Below are 22,431 nucleotides of genomic sequence, written 5' to 3' on the forward strand. Positions count from 1 at the left end.
CATCATTTCTGCTTTATTTTAAAGGTCATAGCAGTCACAGAGTTTGCCCAGGATCAAAAGTGGGACACAGCCTCCATCTCTCTGTGGGAGGTGAATGGAAGAATTTGTGGGCATCTTTATTCTGCCACAGGTGACATCAGGAAGGGCTGTGTAAGTCCTGTTAAGGCTTTTGATCTTTGTCTTACAAAAAATGAAAAGCCATTTAAGGGGGGCCCCTGGGTGGCTCAGTAGTTGAGCAACTGACTTTAGCTCAGGGCCTGATCCCAGGGTCCTGGGATCGAGTCCCACATCAGGTTCCCCACAAGGAGCCAGCTTCTCCCTCTGCCTATGTCTCTGACTCTTTCTGTGTCTCTTATGAATAAATAAATAAAAATTTTTTAAAGCCATTTAAGAGTTAAAGAGCTGAGGGGTGTGACATAACTGGACTTACTTTTTGAAAAGACCACTCCAACTGCAGTATGAGAATTAGAAAGAGGACATGAAAAATTGAATGGTCCTTGTTTAGTTCCTCTTTCTCTAGCCATATCATATTATTATTCAGATTTGTGTGAGGATTGCTATGATAGCTTGCCCAAAGGTGGTAACAGCAGAGATAAAAGAACTACAGATCCTTGAGATATTTGGATGTAAAATCAATAAGCTGATATTTCTTGAAGTCCATTTACAGGATAACTTTGTCTCCAATTAGTTGATAAAATTACTTATTGGGAATCTTTTTTTAATAGTATAATCTTGAAACCTAAATATTACTGAAACTTATGTATATTTGCTCCACATGTCAATGTTCACTAACCTCCATGAAGACCAGCCTCTGAGTAGAAATAGACAGTGATCAGTATAATGAAATCTGAGGAATGGCTCTCTGAGGAAGTAACATCTGAAGTAAAATCTGAATGAAGAGAAAGGGGAGGCCTGAGTGGCTCAGTGGTTGAGCGACTGCCTTTGGCTCAGGTCATGATCCCGGGGTCTTAGGATTGAGTGCCACATCAGCCTCCCCACAGGGAGCCTACTTCTCCCTCTGCCTATGTCTCTGCCTCTCTCTCTCTCTGTCTCATGAATAAATAAATAAAATCTTTCTTAAAAATTTAATGAAGATAAAAGGCTAGGTGTAGGAAGATCCAGCAGGTCAGGCGAAAGCACTCAAGACTAAGGGAGCAGCAAGTGTACCAGCCAGGGGCAAAAGAAATTGGCATTGCAGGGCATGGGGAGAAGACCAAAGGGGCTAAGGCATCTTGAAAAAGGGAGAAAGTCAGGTGACATACAGTAGAAGAAATAACAAAATAAGCAGGAACAGATGACATAGGACCTTAACAGCTAGGGTTAAAAATTTTACTACTAATTCAACAATAATGAGATGTCACTGGAAAATTTTAGTGAGCCCTAGTCATTCACACTTTAGCATGGATTATTTTAACTTGACTCTCTTAATTATTTTAGATCATCTAAATTAATAATTAGGTGAGAGTGGTAGGAAAGAGGGTGGAATAATTTTGGAATTGGGAAACTGTCATAGAAAGCATACCCAGTTCGTGATTTGCTCTGACTTGCAGGAAGACAACACACATGGTCTGTATGAAATACCACAAGATGAGGAATTTTGTTACACTAAAGATATCAAGTTGAGGGAAGAACAGTTAGTTTTCTTTCCCTTTCTCTCTTTTTTAAATTTTATTTTCAAACTTCTCTGCAGACAATGAAACATTTAAAGGGAGGAGGGGGAGGAGTAGGATCCATTGTGTGTGTATATATATATATATATACATATATGTATGTGTTATGGCTTACCCTGAATTCCAGGCAATGTCAATGTCAGCCAATCACCAGATAATGTCTATTGTGTGTCCTGGAAGTCAACAGTGCTACGTGTAGCTTTTCAGCATCAACATCAACCATTTCTTAAATATTCAAATTTTTAAAAATATTCCATTCTACGATTTTTGTGTAATATTAAAATTAGCTAGCTAATTAGATTTAGCCAATTCTATATTTGCACTACAACATAGTTACTTTGCAATATCTTTATAAAGGTCTATTCTACTATAGGAAAAAGCCTGATTTGGGATTTAAAAAAAAAAAAAGTCTATATGGAGTTGATGAATCACCAATGTTTTTATTAAAATAATGTTAATAATTAGAGCTCTAAAATCAGACTATTATTTGTTTTTTAACTTACCTTTTTCCCCTTGTTCAACAAATGTATTACTGGGCTCTGGTCCACCGCCACCCACAAATCCCATAAAAATTTGTATAGATTTTCTGGTTTTACCTGCAAAAGGCCTGATCAGAGCACCTTGATTAGAGCACAGTGTTGTCCTTTTTTTTTGAATGGCAATTGCTGACACCATGGTCATACACAAAAATAAATATGGCTGGAAAAAAATCAATATCAAGACCTGATTTCCGGTATAAGAATTCTATAGTTTAAAAAAAAGGCAGGATCAATGCTTCATAAGCCAGTGACTCATACCTCTTGGCATAAATGCACTTGGCAAGTCCATTTTAGGTTATGTTCCCAGTTGATTGTCAGCAACTGTTATTTCTAAGGTGATCTGTGTATAGTATATTTTTAAGTATGACAGTTTTAAGAGGTTTTGAAATTACTGGAAAAATAATTGCAAATGTTACTCTTACTTACATTTGCCTCATTCAGTCAAATTATAGCCCCTTTTGTAAATAGCTCAGAAAGTATTCTGAAGATCCAGATTTTCTTCTCTGGGCCTGATTGGAAAGAAACACCAGTGATGACAACCTCATGCTACACCTGATTCGTACCACCTTGCAAGAGAGAATTATATTAATTATATTTTGTTTTGTGAGCCCATTATCAAACATAGCCATTATTATAAAATAAAAGGTATAATTTATAATTAAATTTAAACAAAAGTAGTATACTTAAAACTCTTTCCTTCCTCCTCATTTGACTACAGTATACCTTCCATACTCTTGAGTTTATTAACAACGAGTGTACTTGCCTGGCAAAAATACTCCCGAATGGTATTGCTATTTGCCCATCTCTTTTCAGCTTCACATTCGCTGACATCAGGCTGGTGGCTTGAAATAGGCCATGGTGGAAGTATTTACCTAGTGGCAAAGTGGAGTCTTAATTTAGTGAAAATAATTTATATGACAGTGTGAAAAACAGTTCAACAGTAGATCATGTAAGAGATGTAATGATAATAAATTTATTGGGGAAAGAGCAGATTGGGAAGAAACTCAATGCATGATTTTGTCAAATTGTGGTTGACTTGCTAGCTATGAATACAAGAGTTTGACCAATCTGAACAAAAGCATTGTGTGTGAATCAATTGGCTACAGGTAACTTGCAGTAGAGAGCACTGTATATTTTATTATTTTTAGATTATGTACCACATATCATTTATATCAGTAAAAATCATGAGAAACACACCTACATTTATATGCATACTTTTTGCCCTGGAGAGTCCCTTGTTAAACATCGACCAGACAGTACTGGTTCTGCAGGAAAGATGAAATTTGATAGGCCACTTAAAGGCAGCTTTCCAGAAAGTTGTAGTGGAGAGCAAGTTTGTCTCTTTGTTAACCTAATCTGTTAAAATCAGTGTGTGTTCACCACTCATACCAATTTGGCTTATCAATTTTGAAAAGGGTTTTGTTTCCATTTTTAATTGAAACTCATCTGGTTGGAAAGAGAACCAGAATGTCAACCACACTGAACTGTAAAAGAGACATTTTTGCTCAGCCTAAAGTATCATGGCTATCACATAGGGTTTAGGGAATATTGTTTATTTATAACTATTGCCTACCAAAAAAATGATTTTTTAATCAAATCATTGGACCCACTCTAATTGATCGCAGATGAGTGTTTTCACCTTAAATTCACCAAAAAGGCACATGAACATCCAGTCAAAGACTACCGTCTACTTGCTTCGTGAACAATTTGACACGCCTGGAGAAACCTTTCACTGCCCTGCAGGGCATGGGGTCACTGAACAAATTCGGCCAGGGAATGGCCTGTGGCCCAACCCACCTCAGAGGAGGAAGTTGCCAAGTCACACCATGGTTTTTAACCACCTATTACATATTCCAACAGAAGCTCTGCCCCAACACGTATCAAATGATCTCTGTACCCAGCATTAAATAGAAAGTACTAGACTCTGGTGTCCTGTGTGGGAAGTTTCATCAATTCATTATCCAGCATGATTTATTTACAGAAATAGTCATTTGGACAAACTTGGCCTTTGTTTCACCCAAAAACGGGTCAGATCCCTTATTTGGTAAAAAACTTCCCCACATGGTTTTAGCAGGGGAAACAAAGACACCATGTAGGCTAACCAAGAGCTGAAAATTACTTTTGTCTTCAAAGTTGGTATTTGTTCAGTTAAATCCTCAAGGTGCCAGCAAAGACTCTGGATGCGAAGCATGTGTGTGTGTGTGTTGAGAAGACTAGAAAAGGTCATTTGGGTCCATTATATAACTGCCACTTTTTGTTTTTATTCAAGGTGTCATAAAACTGAGTTCTGCAGTTGAAGGTACGTTTTCACAACCACAAAATCAATACTGTTTTGCTTAAAGGTTGCCTAGCGTGCCTTTGTAGCCAGAAAGCATCTGCGGCAGCGGTGTGTAGTGCCTGTTCTGATCGCCAGCTGTCCCCATTCCATCTGTGTCTCTCGTCGTTCTGGTCGTTTTATGCTGTGAGTCTCAGGCCTGCGCCAGTGGCATCAGCGCTAACCCCAGTGAGCGGTCTTTCAGAGTGCGAACGTGTCTGTTTCTGTTCCCTGATGTGACTGCCTCAGATCCTGTGCTCTTTACAGATTCCCTTGTTCTCCAGCAGCCTTAGTTGAGGCTGGACATGGAGTCTGGCCAGGAACCTGCCCCCACTCACTCTGCCTTTGTTCAGCAGGGCCTCCTCTAGAGTGTGTTGGCCTCTTATCCCAACGTAGTGGACATGCTTGGCCAAGTACGTGGGCGTGGGGTTGAGAACACTAAGTGGTGAAGGCAATGATGGGCTGTAGACACAACTTTTCCCTGGGCAGTGTGATCCACCACATCCGGGAGGTACTGGGAAAACCAGCTTCCTTCAGGGTTGCTTGTATCATCCATCTCTAGAAAGTGGCAATCTCCTGGAGTCTTGCATCCGGGGAGCTAAGAAGAAAGGGAAGAGTGGTTTAAGGGAACACGAGGATTGGTGTAGAAGAGGACAGCAGTGTTTTGCTACCCCTCACAAATGTTAAAAATACCCCATCGCCTGAAATGATTAATTGATTATTGGTGTAAAAGTGATCTCCTGATAACTCGGAGAAGAACGTAGTCCGCAAGTAGCTAACGTGTAATTTCCCCTTCTTGTGAGTTTCTGTGTTTGTTTTGGGTATGCGTGTTCTCATTTATCGAGAGTCTGTCAGTCATGTGTTGGAGCTTCTTTCATCCCCACTTAATCAGGGGAGGCTCCTTGGAAGAGGTGGTGGGCTTGCAGGTGAGTTCTCACATTTAAAGAGAGATGTGGCTTGATGAATGGGCAATGCATGGAGGTGGGAAGTGCAAGAATGCCAGGGGGGCCGAAGTGGTGAGACCATCTGCTTGATCCAAGAAAAAGGATTGGATGGGCTGGGGTTTGAAGATGGGGAGATGACAGAGGAGCTCAGTCATGTAATCCACCGGCCCGGCAAACCCGAAGTGGGGAACTCTGTGCCTTATCACATTTTACAAAACAAAGTTGAAAAGGCAATATTTCTGACATGACATCACGGTGGAAAGCATGCCTCTCTTCTCAAGTAGAAGGAAAGCATGCCTTTGCTTCTCACGAAGAAGAGCATTGAGGACAAGGGAGGGTACCATGCAACTTTCAGGCCTCTCTGAGGCCAAGCGGAAGTCAAGTTTCCTCTGCGTGGTACCATGGAGTTTTATTGAGAGTCTATCCAAACCTCTCCAAGCCTAACAAAACGTAGGAGACACAGCACCAAAATTCAAGCAGGTCCATGAGAATGGCCTTGTCTGCAGAAACTCCCAGTGGCAACAGAGTGCTGAGTTTCAGTTAATTATCTGTAGAATTCCAGATAACAGTTGGTCCACCCTGGGCTGTTTTGATGTTTTATCAAGGAATGGCTTTGAAGTCAGAGCTTTACATTGCCTGTTTGGCTTAAGCACAGTATTCAGCTTGCAAAAGGATGGAAAAACAAAATAAATGTTTTAAAAGCCAGGAAGCCTTAAGAATGTTAACTAATTTAAAAACCCTTGTTCTGTTGGAACTTATGTTCTGTTCATCGTTTTGCCAGTAACTGCTGTCACTACTGGGTAGCATGACCCATCTGAACCCCCCAAAGAGGTTGGCGTTCTCCAGAGAATGAGTCAGGAAAAACAAGGGCAAAAAGCAGAATGACTGCTTGGGTTTTTTTCAGCAGCTTCCTTAACACCAGGCCTCTGTGAGCCCCAGGGGCTCTCAGGAAGTGCACTGGGGCAGCTGTGGGTATCAGAGGTGGGGCCCACTTCCACTGTGGCTTGAGCATCTTTGGGGCAGCTTCGTGGCTGAGCGCTGTGGAAGCTTGAAGGCTTGGGAGCATGCTCTGTTGTAACTGTGTTAGAACACATGTGTGCAGGGGGCTGTCTGGAACGCAGTCTTTGGGTGGGGTGTGTGTGTGTGTGTGTGTGTGTGTGTGTGCTTAATGCATGCATTCTTGGTGCATCTGGAATGGGAAATTTTTGACCAGCATGCTCAGTGGAATGTGTGTGAGGCACTATTTCTTAATTCGAAATCAAAGCTCAGTAGTCCTTATGTATGCGTAGCTGATTACTGTACGTGGTGTTCTACATCTGCGGTATGAACTCAAGGCAGCTTCATCCAGCTGATCGTGTCAAGGAATATGTAAATCAGTGGAGGGGATCCACTGCCCGAAATGAAACCTACCTTTTCTTGAAAAATGACTCCATTCTGGATTATCATAGAACTCTAAAAATAGCATTAATATTTTAGGTGGGTTGTCTTTTCTCTTCTTTTTAAGGAAAAACAATTCTCAAAGTTGTAAGAGAAAAATCGACAAAGATTCCCGGTGCTACTTCCCACCAAGTATTTCTGGCATGCAATTTTCTTCTCTTTCTCTGAAGCAGGGGTGCCCCCTTCAGCATCCTGCAGCTTCATGTAAGCTTTTTAAATCAGCAGAAAGAAACAAAGCTATTTATATCACATGAATGGTAAGATTAAAAGTCAAATGTCCTTTCACGTTTTAAAGACTAAAAATTATGTTTTAAACAGTAATACACCTCAATGCTTTCATTATTATGCAATGAAGAAAAAATATTTGACCGGGGGAAAAGCTGTGAGAGAATAGTTGCAAAGTTTTATCGATGATACAGATGAATTCCAGACTCTAACTTTACATTGATAATCCCCCTGGGAGAAAATCAGGGTAAGAGAGAAACCTCCAGAAGGAAACTGGGAGAAAGGGAAGGTGGGAGGTGGTTGGGGAGAAGGTGGTTGAGGTAAGGGAAGGAAAACTCTTTCAGCCAAGAGGAGCAAAACCATTCTGTACCAAGAATGCCATGATAGAATCTTCTAAGTATTCCTCTTAAAAGGGATTTTCCCTCTTGAAATTGAAGCAGGAGTAGGGAGTCAGCACCTATTTCCACCAGTGGGGTCTGCACCGCCTCATCAAGGAGAAACCAGAATGCAGGTCACAAAGAGCTGAGTCATGCCTGGGTTAGACCTGCCCTGACATTCCATAGGCAGCTATTTCTTTCCAGAGAGGAAAGGTCCAGCCCCAGCCAGCAGCTCCTTGTCCAACAGCTGCAGTGTGTTCAGACATGCAGCAAGGAAGCATTCAGGCGGAGGCATCCAGCCTGGAGGGACAAGATGAGCCACAGAGGCTGATTGATGACAGGCCTTGGTGACTGATAACCAGGGTGTGTTCCGTGACGAGAACCTGCCTCCAAAGTGATTTGTTTATACCTTAGAATTGGGTGAGAATCCAAAATACCAAAATAGCATCCAAGTCTTTGGAAAGCCTATACAAGGGAATGAAGTTTGGCTTTTTGGGAAAAATTCCATGTCTGATAGACCAGGTGATTATCCAAGCCCTTGCCCACAATCATCTTCTGTGTGGACGTGCTGCATGCAGGGCTTCAGTTAGCAGTGGAGGTGAAACTCGTGTTAATGGTTAAATCTCATATGTCTCTGTGACAAGCTTCCATTTTAGAAGCAAAAGCTCCTCTAGCCATGCGGAGCTTCTGTTTTCCTCTTTTCTTCTTGTCATTTCATTTAATTTAGGTATATTTTAAGTATCTTACTTCTCCGTGGTAATGGCTCATGAGCCACAATCCCCTTCGGAACAGGGGACTTAGGATTTTCATCACATCCAAGGTGGTGCTTTCTACAACCTCATAGCCTCTGACTCAGAAAATGAAATGACTTCTCAGGCATAGGAAAAAATAAGGAAAAGCTTTATTCAATCTTTGATCCTGTTTTCAAAATGCATGATACCCACAGCTTCATGTCTATATCGTAAATCAATAAAAATGGAGCTGCTCTTCTGATATGAAACTATGATCTGGCTTTACCTACATGTTGAATACTGAAATACTCCCATTCCTTTGCTTAAGAAATACTGTTTCCCATGATATGACATGCAGTGTATCTTAAAGTATCCTTGTCATCATCTGCTTGGGTTGCTGCAACAAATTATGGCAGGTTGGGTGGCTTACACAACAGGGATTTATTTCTAACCCTTAAGGAGGCTGAAAGTCCAGGATCAAGTCATTGGCAGATTCGGTGTCTGGTATGTCCCTCTTCTGCTGACTTTTCACTGTGTCATCACAGGGTGGAAGGTTTGAGGGAGCACTCTGGGATCCCTTTTATAAGGGCCCTAATCCCATCGGTGAGTCTCCACTTTCTTGTCTTATTTGCCTCCCAAAGCCCACCACCCAATACCATCACTTTGGGGGTTAACGTTTCAACATGTGAATTTTAGGGGGACAAAATATTCATATCATAGCAACCCCAAATGAATTAAACATTTAAAAAATATTCCAAATTTATTAATATCATTTCCTCCCTAGCTGAATTTTGTTCTTGTCATTGTGTCTATTTTTTGAGCAAAGCCCATATGTTCAGTTGTCAAGTTAGACTGTGGTAAATCCATTAACAAATAGATAACTGATGGACCTATTTCTAGTAATAAACTTAGAATGAGGTCTCAGTATTTTTACTGTAGGAAATGAAAACCACACATCTCTTCAGACCTTTATGTCAGATAGCCACAGAGATAGGGAAGGGCTGCCTGGGGAATGGACTTCCTCCTGGTTACTCCAGAGTGAAAGGCAAAAAGCCACGTGTCAGGAATCTAAAAATGGAATATTGAAGAAACCGAAATCAATACTCGACAGAGTTGTTTCTGCAAAGAAACCCAGGCCTCCTGCTTACAAAGCTAATTTGGAAACTGGATCATCCTACTGAGCAAATCAATGTCCTCTTCTCAAATGTATTTTGCAGAGTCTTATTGTACTTCGGGTGAAATTTTCCTATTACATAGCAATGTCTCTTGGCAGGATGAGCATTAAGTCAAGAATTTACCAAATAGCTTCCAAAAACTAGGCTCCTCCTGAAATGGCAAAGATGGCCCAGTGTGACCCAGAAACTGGAAGTTGAGTCAAGGTATGCCTAGTTTCCAGTCTTACCCGGGTTACCCTCACTTCGGCGTTAATGCCGAACAAACACTGGCAGAAGTTCAGAGCTCTCTCACATTCATCCTTTTTTTTTTTCAAGTTTTTCTTTTTCCTCTTCTCTTCCCTCTCCCTCCTCCTCTACTCCAACTATATTTCTTTTTCTGCCTTGTGATAGAAAGTGAACAGGGTGCCCCGTCAGGAATAAAAAGCCAACCACTAACTGGATGGCCATTAACCACCATTTGCCTTGTTGTCCAATAAAATGGAGATCTCTATTTCTCAGGGCATCTATAAAGACCAAACAATACCATAAATGTAAAAGACTTAATATGGTGTACAGAATACAGTAGGTGCTCAATAAGCGCTTGTTCTCTACCTTTCCTCGTTCTCTGCAGTCTTCCCAAGCCTTCCTACAGCACCCCCTCTTCCTGGTGTCCAAAGATCTTACAAACAAATAATCACTTGTAGCCTACTGCTGGAAGTTAAGTTTGACTTGGGGCCAAGCCATAGACAACCAACCTAAGCCTTTGCTTTCCCACTTTGAGAGAACTCAGAGAGAAGCAGGTAAGAATAGGGTTCCCGATTATGTCAGCGGGAGCCATGACATCTCTGTGGAGAGAGAAGCTGCCTGAGTGAACGGTGCCAGGAGCCAACCCCAAAACAGGGAGGAGGGTTCTCATCAGATGGACTATCCCCTTATCTGCTCTTCTAGTCCTGAGGGGATGGGAAGAAAGGAAAGGCTTTCAGGCTGGTTCAACAAAATGTCAAAGACTAATTTCATCAATAGTATTTTCTTATGAAATAGTTTATAAATCTACAGTGTTCCTGAGTGTGACATTTGTCAACACTGATCAAGAACATTTACAAGAACATGGGAGTTTTAAGTAAGGAGGACTAAAGGGATTGCAACCACAGCTATCTGGAGAGCAGCCTTCTGTAAATCTTTGAACCTCTGTCACCAAAAACTAATAAAGTCTCTGCTGAATAACTGGCCTTGAGCAGCACCTAGCAACAAATTAGCATAACCCAGAAGACCACTTGCTTCCAAAGCACCATAACCTACCCCTCACCACCCTCTCTGGGGTAAGAAATAGAATTTTTTTTTTAAGATTTTATTTATTTATTCATGAGAGATACACACAGAGAGAGGCAGAAACACAGGCAGAGGGGAAGCAGGCCCCATGCAAGGAGCCCAATGTGGGACTCCATCCCAGATCCTGGGATCACTCCCTGAGCCAAAGGCAGATGCCCAACCGCTGAGCCACCCAGGCATCCCAGGAAATAGAAAGTTAGAGATCAAAAACAAGCTATATAGGTAAATCTACCAATTTTAGACAATTTTCTTTCTCTTTTTATTTTCAATGTCTATGTGTTTGCTTTAATTATTTTTAGCGACCCACTGGAAGTTGTCAATGTAAACAAAGCTCCTCCTATAGAAGAATAACTAACTCAACTAAACTATGTAAGAAAACAGCTTTTAGGGGGATCCTTGGTTGGCTCAGTGGTTTGGTGCCTGCCTCCTGCCCAGGGTGTGGTCCTAAAGTCTCGGAATCGAGTCCCACGTTGGGCTCCCTGCACAGAGCCTGCTTCTCTCTCTGCCTGTGTCTCTGCCTCTCTCTCTCTGTGTCTCTCATTAATAAATAAATAAAATCTTAAAAAAAAAAAAAGAAAACAGCTTTTAAGGACAGTGGTCTAATTAGCAGTCTTTGAAGCCAATTCAATAGTGATATCAGAGCCACTTCTAGTATTTCAATCCCAAATTTAGAAAATGGCTTTTACATTTTAAATCTGAAATTATATTCTAAACTTACTGCTAATTTTGAAACATGCCATAATTCAGACAACTGCTAAAATCACTGGACACTGAGGTTTGGAATTTGACCTTGGAAATCACACCCTCCTAAATTATCTTTCACACCCATTAAAATTAATTGTAAAATCAACTTGATGTTGATCCCTCATATATTTCGTATTTAACTAAAATGTTTACACGTCTAAATATCGCTGCATGTGCATATACAATTGCTCTGTGGAAGACATGAATGCTTTAAGTTGAAAGAGTACACACATGGCTTCTGTTTGGTTTTGCTGGCAAAAAAGCTGAAGTATTTTTACAATAATATGTCAATGAAATGCAAAATCAGATACCAGTCCCAATATTTATGGATCTGAAATGTTTTCGAGATGTGTATGGATGTTCAGGTCTTTTCTAGCTTTTAATCAACATATATGCTTAGGTGAACACAGAAAGCTACCGGATGTAGCTCTGCCAAGTCTAGTGTTGTTGAATATATGCCCATCAGGAAACAGAGGCTAGTTTAATTTCCTTTCCAGTGTTGATTTTATAGATGGCCTCCTTAAATATAAACTCCTAACACTGAGTTTGGAACACTCTCTTTTGAAAGAAAGTATAGGATAGTAAAAAAAGACATTCCTAGTTTCAAACTTTGTAGCCATGATTTGGTTTTATTTGGAGAGGGAGAGAGAGTAGAGGGAAGGCGCAGAGGAAAAGAGAAATAATCTTTCTTTTATTAAAAAGATTTTTTTTTATTTATGTGAGACAGAGAGAGAGTATGAGCAGGAGGGAGGGGCAGAGGCAGAGGAAGAAGCCTACTCCCCACTGAGCAGGGAGCCCATCGTGGGACTCAATCCCGGGACTCTGAGATCATGACCCAAGCCGAAAGCTGGTGCTCAATTGATTGAGCCACCCAAGGCACCCCAGTCACCATGACTTCTTGATGTGATGTAATCAGAAGCGAGTGACTGAACCACACTTGTCTTATCTGTTAAATGGATTGAGAGCTACTTAGCACTCCAGTTGGTTAGAGGCTTAAATAAAATGAGACAATGTTGAAGTATATAGCAAAGTGTTTGGCCTATAGACACTCAATATATTTTAGGTGTTTATATTTTTTTGTTTTTACTTTTATGACATTCGCTCAAAACTCATAGAAGTTTTGGCTGGCTGAGTTGGTGGAACATGCAACTCTTGATCTTAGGGTTGTGAGTTCAAGCCCCATATTGGATGTAGATTACTTTTTAAAAATCATTAAAAAAAAAAAAAAAAAACTCTTAGAGGTTGAACCGCTCGGTCAAAGGGTAAATGCATACATATTTGTACTAGATACTGTCACATACCCCTCCACAGGAGCTGTGCCTTCTTCACTCGACCAGCAATATATAAAAATATCTCCTGGGTATGCTTTTTAAGTCCTGTACAAAGAGCTAGACTATTGATATGAAGACAAGTAATAATACAAAGAGCTAACATTTGTTGAGCACTTTATAAACTATTCATAGTTATAGCAAGCAAAGAGAACACATACATTATTTCATTAAAACCTCACAATAGGGGATCCCTGGGTGGCTCAGCTATTTAGTACCTGCCCTCGGCCCAGGGAGTGATCCTGGAGTCCCAGGATCAGGTCCCACATTGGGCTCCCTGCATGGAGCCTGCTTCTCCCTCTGCCTGTGTCTCTGCCTCTCTCTCTCTGTGTGTCTCTCATGAATAAATAAATAAAATCTTTGAAAAGAAAAAAAAAAAAACAATAACTCAGTAACTACTTTTATTATCATCTGGTTTTATAAAGAAAGAAACTGAGGTATGGAGAAGTTACTAATTTGAGGTCATAGATTTTTCAAACCCAAGAATGACTAACAGTTGAACCCTTGAAGTCCTCTGCTACACAACCCTCCTTTTCTATGTGGCTGCATCTCCAGATAGGTTAAAAGTGATTTTATTTCAGTTTGTTATAAACTGTCCAAGGGAAATCACGCAAAGCGAAATCTCTAAGTTTACCTAAGGTACCGATTGCTTCCAGGCACAATCTCACAAGATTCAATGAGGGAGCAGCTGGTTAGCTTTTGTAAATAATTACAGTGAACATAACCCAGAATATGTGTCCATCAATGACAGACACTGGTTTGGCTGGTCCTATTTAAGAAGGGGATCTAGATGTCAATGGAGATGGCTCCCCAAAGACTCTGACCAGAAGGAACACCATGCTCCGGAGGTGAGGTTTGAGTTTCACCTCCATATTTAACCACTTGCCTTAGGCAAATCATTTCTCATCCTTCAGGGGTGTAATCAGGTGATTTAAAAACTTCATAGGAAAAAAAAAAAAACTCATAGGACTAAGACTCAGCTTCTTTTAAAAAATACACCCTGTAGGGGGTGCTTGGCACGCTCAATCAGTAGAGTACATGACTCTTGATCTCAGGGTTGTGAATTCAATCCCCACTGTGGGTGTGGAGCCTACTTAAAAACATAATAAATCAAAAAACAAAACAAGAGAGATTGATGGGGCACCTGGGTGGCGCAGTCTGTTAGGCAGCCAACTCTTGGTTTTGGCTCAGGTCCTGATCTCAGACTGGTAAGATCAAGCCCCATGTCAGGCTCCATTCCCAGTGCAGTCTGCTTAAGATTCTCTCCTCCCATCCCCCAACCCTTCTAAAATAAATAAATAAGAAAATCCACTCTGTACATTTCAAAAACCTTACAGTGATCCCCATTCTTCTCAATGAGTTTTCTGTAAACATTTTGAAAGTGTTTTTATCTATAATTAAATTACATATGTAAAATTCATTTCATTTATGATTAGCTCTGATTCCTTAACAATCATACATATTTCAGAATTTCTCACAAAATGAAAAATACCTAATCCACAAAGTATTTTCAAACATAATTGAATTTTGTAATAGTAAGTGTAACAATTAGTAATGCTAACATAATGGTAGTTTAGAATAGCATTTCATTCCATTTTTATTAATTTTGATTTTGCAGTTTTTATTCATGGTTTAGTGCCAGTAACCCTTTTTTCAAGATTCAAATATTCTATATCATCTTGAAAATCTCATAAGCTGGGACCTGGCACCCACAGCACATTGGACCTAATAGTAGTACTTTATGTCCCTATGGGATTGCTGTCAGGTTAAGTGCAGTGAGAGACTGGAAGTACGGCTCATCTCTAGAGTGAAGTGTAAGTATTTGCTATCATGAATTTGTTGCTATGTGTAGAAAAACCAATCTACTATTGATACCATAGAGGACCAATATATAAAATTGCCCCTTGAACAATGTGGGGTTTTGGGCATGGACTTCCATATAGCCCAAAAACTGCATATAACTTTGACTCCCCCAAAACTTAACTGCTCATAGCTTACTGATGATTGGAAGTCTTACCAATAACATAAAGAGATAATTAATCCATATTTTGTATGTTATATATTATATACTATATTCTTACAATAAAATAAGCTAGAGAAAAAATATTAAGAAAATCATTAAGAGAAAATACATTTCCAGTATTGTAATATTTATCCAAAAAATCGTGTGCGGGGCACCTCGGTAGCTCAGTCGATTAAGCATACAACTCTTAATCTCAGCTCGGGTCTTGATCTTGGGGTCATGAGCTAAAGCCTCATGTTGGGCCCCATGCTGGACATGGAGCCTACTTAAAAAAAAAAAAAAATCTGCCTATAAGTGAGTCTGTACAGTTCAAACCCTTGTTATTCAAGGTAATAATATACTGTATCTAGAGTCTGACTGCCTGGGTTTCAGTCCTGGCTCTCCTATTTACTAGCTGTGTGACTATAGGCAAGTTAACTAACTTCTTTGAGCTTCTCTTTCCTCACTTACAGTTGAGATGACAACAGTTAATATATAGCAAGTTGCATACACTCAATAAATGATGATCATACTAGTAACAGTAGTAGTAGGCCTATTAGGAAAAAGGAAGTTGAGAATGATTCCAGACATAGCATTTGCTACAAAGTAAAGGAAGCAGTGAGCAGAGGTTGCTCTGCTTTGAGCGGTACATGACTTGGCCCTCAGCTGGAAAGGCCTTTTCAATTTATACATCAGTATAGGAAGAACGCAAGCACAGGCGCCGGTTTGGCTTCCCTCAGTGCTGTGTCTTCCGTGTAGAATGTCACATGGGAACATGACTGAGTCTGATTAACCAACCTCTCTGTATGCTGGGTTCTCTTTAGTTTGGGAGCTTTGTCAGTTTCCATGACTTGTTCAACCAAGGATTAATTTCAGACCCCGGTCAAGGGGCCCACTGCTCTGTTTCTTGCCATGGCAAGTCCTAACTTTCCTGGTTACTTTGAAGTACTTTTGAAGATTGTATCCTATTATTGTATGTTGGAAAGAAATCTGGTTTTGATCATGGGAGTGGGCCATTTTGCATTGGTTGGCCCAGAAATCAAGGATTTCAGCAGAAGGCTTGGAGGAAGAGCCCCTTGGCTTTGAGAACAGGGCAGCATGGCTCTCAGCCCAGAGTAGGCCTTACACAAAACTTTAATTCCAAATTACTGCACTTCTTTCTCTATGCCTCTTTTTTTCAACAAATATTTAGTAAGCATATATTGCAACACAAAGACACTACTATCCTAAGAGCTATAGGGGATACAAAAAAGAAAAATCATCATGTAATCTATCTCATTAGGCTAATCAATTTAAAGGGCAACTCCATGAATAGCAATAGCGAAGGTACGTCAGATGGTATATTTTGTATCTTCTTCAAACTGATGCTTCATCATCACATGCATACAAGATTTAAGAGTGACCCTTGCCTGGGTCACTATGGTAGACACTATGCCAAGCTGACTCTTCAGCAAAGGGGCCATGCTTCCTACGCAAAATTCTTGTCCTGTGATAGTCCATGACCTTGGGCTGTCTCCATAAAACAGCACATTCATGCTCTTCCTGTGCTTTTGTATGGGCCCTTCTGGACACAGATGAGAGCACCCAGGCCATGGACCACAGCTTATGGACTTCTCTACTTGTAACTCATGGCATGTGAAGGCTGTACTAGGAAACCAAAGGTACAGTATAGTATCAGTTTTTACATTCTTGTGGAGTTATTACTGAATATGGAGGTAAAATAGATCAAATGAATGAGACATTATACAACTATTGCTGCCTAGCTAATATCCACTTTGATACCCTAAACTGATGTGACAATTGTAGTATCTTGGCAAACTTTATGCTACAATGAGACTCGTTTAGAGCTGTTCTCTTAATATAGGAATCAGATACTGACAGCATCAAGTACTGATGAAATAGAATGTTGGCTGATGTTAAAAATAGCAAATACACAATGCCTCAAGAGCTTGATATTACCCTTTAGATTTTCCCACTCCTAAAAATGTAAGACTAATAGAATAGTCACTATGATCTTATAAAGCATATTAACAAGATGACGTTCAGAGCAGGGAAATGCACATCATTGTGACTGAGAGAAGAGAACAAAAGTATGAGATCACAAGACAGAAAAGGAGGAAAAAGCTGTCTAGCAGAAAAACAAACAAAATGGATAGTGAAATACCAGTTGATTTGTGAGTCGAAAATACTTAAAACTGGCAGCACAACACAAGGATCAGATGGGTCAGTCTTTCTAACCATTGCAATTGGTTTTTACCACAACTCTATAATACATATTTTTTAATATTGATTTATTTTAGAGAGAAAAAGAGAAAGCAGGGGGAGAGGCAAAGGGAGGAAAGAGAGAATCCAAGCAGACTCCCTGCTAAGTGCAAAGCCCAATGTGGGCCTCAATTACATGACTCTGAGATCATGACCCAAGCTAAAATCCAGAGTCAGACACTCAATTGACTGAGCCACCCGGTGCCCAATATTAATATATTTTTTAAAGAACCAGAAAAACATTTTTAAAAAAGTAATTAAAATCATAGATAGGAGACAGCGGCCCCAGAAGATAAACATACCTCTACCCAAGAAAATAAACATATTTCTATAAGGCAGATAAGAGGAAAGACTCTGATGGAGAATTGTCCAGAGTCTGCAGCTTCTCCATTTTATATTACTGGAGTAGGGGGGTATCCCCAATGGCCATTAGGTAATCAGGCTGTTTCTGAGGTTCATTTTGTGATAGTCCAGTTTTGTTCTTAGGGAAACATCAGTCACCTTAGAAAGACATATGAATTGGTTTCAGATATGCAACGTATAATTGAAAAAAAAAATTGTATTGAGCCAGGCACTGTGGAGGTACTGGATTGATCAAGACACAGGGTGTGCTCTCTTGTGGAGAGACAAATCTATAATGATGGTGCAATGATGAAAAATAGAAGAGGCTCCTTCTAAAAGTTAAGAGAGGACAGGGACAGGGTAAATAATTCAGGAAGGTTTTACAGGAGGGATAACAACAGATATGAAATCTAAAAGATGAGTCTGAGTTTGCCAGGTAAAGAAAGAGAGGACAAAAAATAAAGGCAGAATGAACAGCATGTGCCAAGCTGCAGGCAGAAAAGTAAGAGAAAAGAGCAACAGATGTATGGGGAGAGAATAGTAGGAAACAGAAAGGAATGGATTAAGTTATAAAAAATCCAACACAGAGTTTGGACTTCATCCTTAGGAAGTAAGGAGCCATTGAAGATCTTTAAGCTGGTGAATGCAATGATCATGTTTGTCTCTTCAAAAGATAATTCAGAAGACAGTGTAGAGAATGAATTAATAAGGGTTTTGACTGGAGGCAGAGAATCCTCTGATTGTTATGGAAGATCCTGTCAAGACTAGGGCAATCTGTGGGATAGAGGAGATTGGATTCATGAAACTGATGACTATTTAAACATGGATATAAAGGAGAAGAATGTGGGGCTGCAAATTGGATATTGCTAATTTCTTTATTTTTGAAAGTTAGAGTTAAATATAAAGCTGTTTGATTAATTAAGAAAGTTCAATTGAACATAAGAAAGTTGTCAGTAGGGGCACCTGGGTGGCTCAGTGGTTGAGCATCTGCCTTTGGCCCAGGGCATGATCCTGGGGTCCTGGGATGGAGTCCTACATCGGGCTCCTGGCAGGGAGACTGCCTTTCCCTCTACCTATGTCTCCGCCTCTCTCTCTCTCTCTCTCTCTCTCTCTCTCTGTGTGTGTGTGTGTGTGTGTGTGTGTGTGTCCCTCATGAATAAATAAAATCTTTTGAAAAAGAAAGTTGTCAGCAAATAACCAATTGCAAGATGTAGATGGTGGCCATCGGTCAAAGGGAATCCCCATTAAGATACATCCCAGGAAGCTTCTGGAATCCCTGGGAGGTTACCTCAGCCAATCATCTACCCTCTGTACAGGAGAGGCCACACTCATGCTCACATGTGAATGAAGGAGTTGGCTGCATCAGTGATACAAGTCTGAAAATTTTCAAGGAGATGGAGCCCCATTCATTGAAAAAAAAATGGGACAACCAGACTCTAGACCAGTTTGTATATGAAACTTTCTGTGATCAACAGGCTAGGATAGTTAGAGTTTCTATTGTAGTAATTTCTGTGATTATTATACCCATTTCTTGACTTCATTATTTTTTTTAGAATATTTTTATTTATTTATTCATAAGAGACACAGAGAGAGAGAGAGAGAGAGACAGAGACAGAGATATAGGCAGAGGGAGAAGCAGGCTCCATGCAGGGAGCCTGACGCGGGACTCGATCCTGCAACTCCAGGACTGCACCCAGAGACAAAGATAGATGCTCAACCGCTGAGACACCCAGGCATCCCTCATTCTTTCTTTTTTTTTTTTTTTTAAGACATTATTTATATATTTGAGAGAGAGAGAACACAAGCAGGGAGAGTGGCAGGGAGAGGAAGAAGCAGGCTCATCACTGAGCAGAAAGCCCAGTGGGGGCTCCATGCAGTGGCTCAATCCCAGGATCTCCTAGGATTATGACCTGAGTCTAAGGCAGAAATTTAATTGACTGAGCCATGCAGGTGCTCCTCTCAACTTCATTCTAAATCCCACTGTAACTGAAGCCAGAAAAAGTGTCTCTTCTAATATTACCCAAAATGCCTTATATCAGAAGATAAAGTCAGAAAATTTGATCTACTTATAAAATAGGATATAATTACATTGAAATAGCAGGTGAAAATTTTAATCTCTGGTAAAAACTAGAAATATTTTATTCACCCCCCCAATAAATCCATTGCTGCAAATATATGACAGATTGAGTCTCCTAGTATTTAAGACGAAGATCATCATGTAAGAACATGATAACTTTCTAATTAGCTCATGTCATGTACTTGACTCTGACAGCATAATTTGAGTTAACAATCCATGAAACATTTTGCATAAAAATAATAATCTATGTATTAGTAGGTCATGAAATAAGAGAATTAATGTAGAAATTCAAGCAATATTCTCAATATAATTTACATATGTCTAGATTTCATTCATATAATGCATTATATAAACAAGAAGCAAAAGCAAGATAATTGGACAATGATAGTCAAGTCAAAAAGGAAAAGTCTAAAAAAAAAAAGAAAAGTCTAAAATGTCTAACCTTTTGGAAAACAAAGAAGCTAAAGGAGAAAAAAGTTTTCAATTAGAGGAAAGGATCTCATTTGGATAGTAATAAATACATAATATGGGATTCTTTCTTTGGGGTAGATTATAGACTATAAACATTGTATTTTAGAAGAATGTTCATCTTTTTTAACTTAATTTGCCTTAATACATACAAGAAATACAAGTTTATGGTGGGAGGTCCAAATAATATTTGGTTTAAAGAAAAAAGTCTCCACAGCACTCATCTAGTCACAATGTCTTTTGCGTATCCCTGCAGATATTTTCTACACATGTACACAAATAGAATCATAATTACACAGTGTATACACAAAATCATTCTAATCTACAATTTGTTTTTTTTACTTGACATTGTATCTTTAGCATCTGTCTATATTAGTATACATAGAGTTACTTCCCCCCCTTTTTTTTTTCTTAAGTAAGCTCAATGCTCATCATGGGGCTTAAACTCACAACCCTGAGATGAAGAGTCACATGCTCTACCAATTGAGCCAGTCAGGCACCCTGAGTTATTTCCTTTTTAATACCTGCATAAGATTCTACTTTTATGGACTGCCATAGGTTATTTACTTTATTCTTTTATGGAAACTCAAGTAGTATTTAGTATTTTTATTTTCTTATAAGATTTTATTAATCTATTCATGAGAGACACACAGAGTGAGGCAGAAACACAGGCAGAGGGAGAAGAAGGCTCCTCACAAGGAGCCCGATGTGGGACTTGATCCTGGGACCCCATGATCACACCCTGGGCTGAAGGCAGATGCCTAACTGCTGAGCCACCCGGGTGCCCCAAGTACTTAGTATTTTTAGAGCTGAAGTTCTTAATCTAGACCAATGAATGGCCTTTTTTTTTCTAGTGAGTAGACTTTAGAGGGTCCCTTTAACCCTCTAAACCCATATTTATATATGTGTACATGTGTGAATCATTTCTGAAGAAGAGCATCTATAACTTTTAACAGATTATCTAAAAAGTCAACGGCCTAAAATGTAAAAGAGCCCCTTCATCATAAAATTTGTAGAATTGCAACTTCAATGATGTTTTAGAAATCAGGATTGAATCATTATGGAATAGTGTTTCTAAACTTTTTGAAAATCCAAGTTTGATATACTTTATAGATACATATATCTGTATCTATAGATAGATATAGGTATAGATATAGATATATAGATATATACATAATCACCCTTAGCATAAATGGCCTCTTTCCACTCAGAAATTCTGATAAACTTCTCCAAGGGAAATACGCAAAGCATCTCCTTTTCTTTATTCCCCTTTGTCCCCCAAACCTCAGTCACAAGAAGAGTCATGGCACCTCCAGCCAAAAAGATTTGGCCAGGCTTTACTTTCAGTCACTGTAATATAAAACCAATAAATATTTCATTTTACAAATTTAAAATTATGTTTTCACAGGGCTTCACTTCTAGTAATATGGCAGGATGCATACATCTATAAGCATACATATATATCCTGCAAAACAAAGATCTAATGAGTTAATAAGGAGTTACTGGAAAGCAGGAAGTTAGAGAACAAAATAAAGGTGCTTCTGTACTGAGGGCATTTGCTGAATCAGGCTGATCCCACGTTTAGGTTTTGATAATATCCTAGAATAGGAAGTAGTAGGCAGATGTTAAAGCCCCAGTCTTCCCAAGGAGAGGTCTAATAAGAAAGCTATCCCAGGGGCAGCCCGGGTGGCACAGCGGTTTACCTGCCTTCGGCCAGGGGTGTGATCCTGGAGTCCGGGGATCGAGTCCCACGTCGGGCTCCCTGCATGGAGCCTGCTTCTCCCTCTGCCTGTGTCTCTGACTCTGTGTGTGTGTGTGTGTGTGTGTGTGTGTGTGTGTGTGTGATGAATGGATAAATAAAATCTTAAAAAAAAAAAAAAGAAAGCTATCCCATAAAACTTGCACCCCTAAAAGATTACACTCTATAGGTAAGCATGAACCAGAAGGTAAGTCTATCACTGTGATCCACTTTCCCTCCCCCTTTCCCTCCCCTCACTCCAAACAAAACAAAGCAAAATAAAACACATACACAAAGAAAACTCCCATCCTGGTGCTAATGTAGGGGTGGGTAGCCATTCATGAGAAATTGTAACCATACATGGACTTCTTTCACATCCTAGATCCAAAGTTACATCAGCTGAGTGGTATAAAGGACCTCAAGCTATGAATATTTCCATATTTTTTAAAAGGACTATTTTATGAAAGGACACTCATTTTATTTTATGAAAGGAATATTTTTCTAGGCCACAAATAACTTTGCAAAATAATTTTGCAAGGAACATGATCTTCTTGCTGTCAAAAATAACTAAGCATAAGGAAGAAAGGCATCATGAAGGAGAACAATCACATCAATGATTAAGATGTTAAATCATTAGAATTAAATAGGCTTTTCCCTTCTAAGAAAGATTAATCTTAAAAAAAAAAGATTAATCTTAAAGTTTGCGGGATTCAGGTGTGACAACATAAATATAGTTATAATATGCCTATA

The 22,431-nt window shown here is 39.6% G+C and overlaps 1 protein-coding gene across 30 annotated transcripts in view; it reads left to right on the top strand.

Moving 5' to 3' along the window:
• DLGAP1 (DLG associated protein 1) overlaps positions 1-22,431 on the top strand; it is an 874,662-nt gene that overhangs the window by 747,913 nt on the left and 104,318 nt on the right. For 20 of the 30 annotated variants that reach the window (XM_072828886.1, XM_072828884.1, XM_072828893.1 and 17 more), the window contains one exon: positions 4,479-4,508. The exons of the other annotated variants lie outside the window; for them this stretch is intronic. In XM_072828886.1, the coding sequence (XP_072684987.1) occupies positions 4,479-4,508 (30 nt within the window). The remainder of the gene's footprint in view (positions 1-4,478; positions 4,509-22,431) is intronic. 30 annotated transcript variants of the gene reach the window in all.

This window comes from Canis lupus, chromosome 6, assembly GCF_048164855.1.
Source record: "Canis lupus baileyi chromosome 6, mCanLup2.hap1, whole genome shotgun sequence".
Taxonomy (NCBI): Eukaryota; Metazoa; Chordata; class Mammalia; order Carnivora; family Canidae; genus Canis; species Canis lupus.